Genomic DNA, 632 nt, shown 5'->3' with positions numbered 1-632 from the left:
TCGCGTCGTGAGTTTCCCAACCCAGGGGCTGGAAGCCATGACTCCGCTGGTTCCTGTAACGGCCGAACGATGTAGGAGTTAAACTGGTGCAGCTGTTCCCCGGTAGAGTTGTTATTCGAGTGGGACTGTTTGCAGAGGTTTTTCTGACTTCTGATGAGGAGCAGCTCTGCTGCCTGGGCTGGACAAGACTCCTTTCTTGTTTTATCTCTAGGCATTTCGAGTGGCAGAGGAGGAGCTGGGGATCCCAGCCTTGCTGGATGCAGAAGATATGGTTGCTCTGAGGGTTCCAGACAGGCTGAGCATCCTCACCTACGTTTCCCAGTATTATAACTACTTCCATGGACGGTCTCCTAGTAAGTACCATATTCCTTGGAGGGCTGGGAAGGATTTGGCTTGAATTTTGTGCTTTTCCTTGCCTCCTAACAAACTTGGAAAAGCAAAATAAACTGCACAGAGGCCTTCTGCTACCAGAACTATTTCACTGAAGGATCTGAACTCTTTACACACTGGCCTACAGCAGCATCAGTGCTTTTGGAAGGGCCAGAGCCGTGCTATGTCTTTTAAACTACTGCCTCAAAATTTAATATATAATCTAAAATCTCTTACCATCAGCCAGACAGGAGCAGAGAAAG

General features: G+C 48.1%; 1 protein-coding gene across 1 annotated transcript in view; it reads left to right on the top strand.

Annotated features, from left to right (window-relative positions):
- Positions 1 to 211: 211 nt before the first annotated feature.
- Positions 212 to 632, top strand: part of MICALL2 (MICAL-like 2) — a gene marked incomplete at its 5' end in the record, with an annotated part of 12,774 nt that continues 12,353 nt past the window's right edge. The window contains one exon of the mRNA XM_010132630.1: positions 212 to 353. Within this exon, the coding sequence (XP_010130932.1) occupies positions 212 to 353 (142 nt within the window). The remainder of the gene's footprint in view (positions 354 to 632) is intronic.

Source organism: Buceros rhinoceros, unplaced genomic scaffold, assembly GCF_000710305.1.
Source record: "Buceros rhinoceros silvestris isolate BGI_N320 unplaced genomic scaffold, ASM71030v1 scaffold31983, whole genome shotgun sequence".
Classification (NCBI taxonomy): Eukaryota; Metazoa; Chordata; class Aves; order Bucerotiformes; family Bucerotidae; genus Buceros; species Buceros rhinoceros.
The sequence above is the reverse complement of the archived record's forward strand: the minus strand, read 5'-3'. Positions and strand labels throughout refer to the sequence as shown.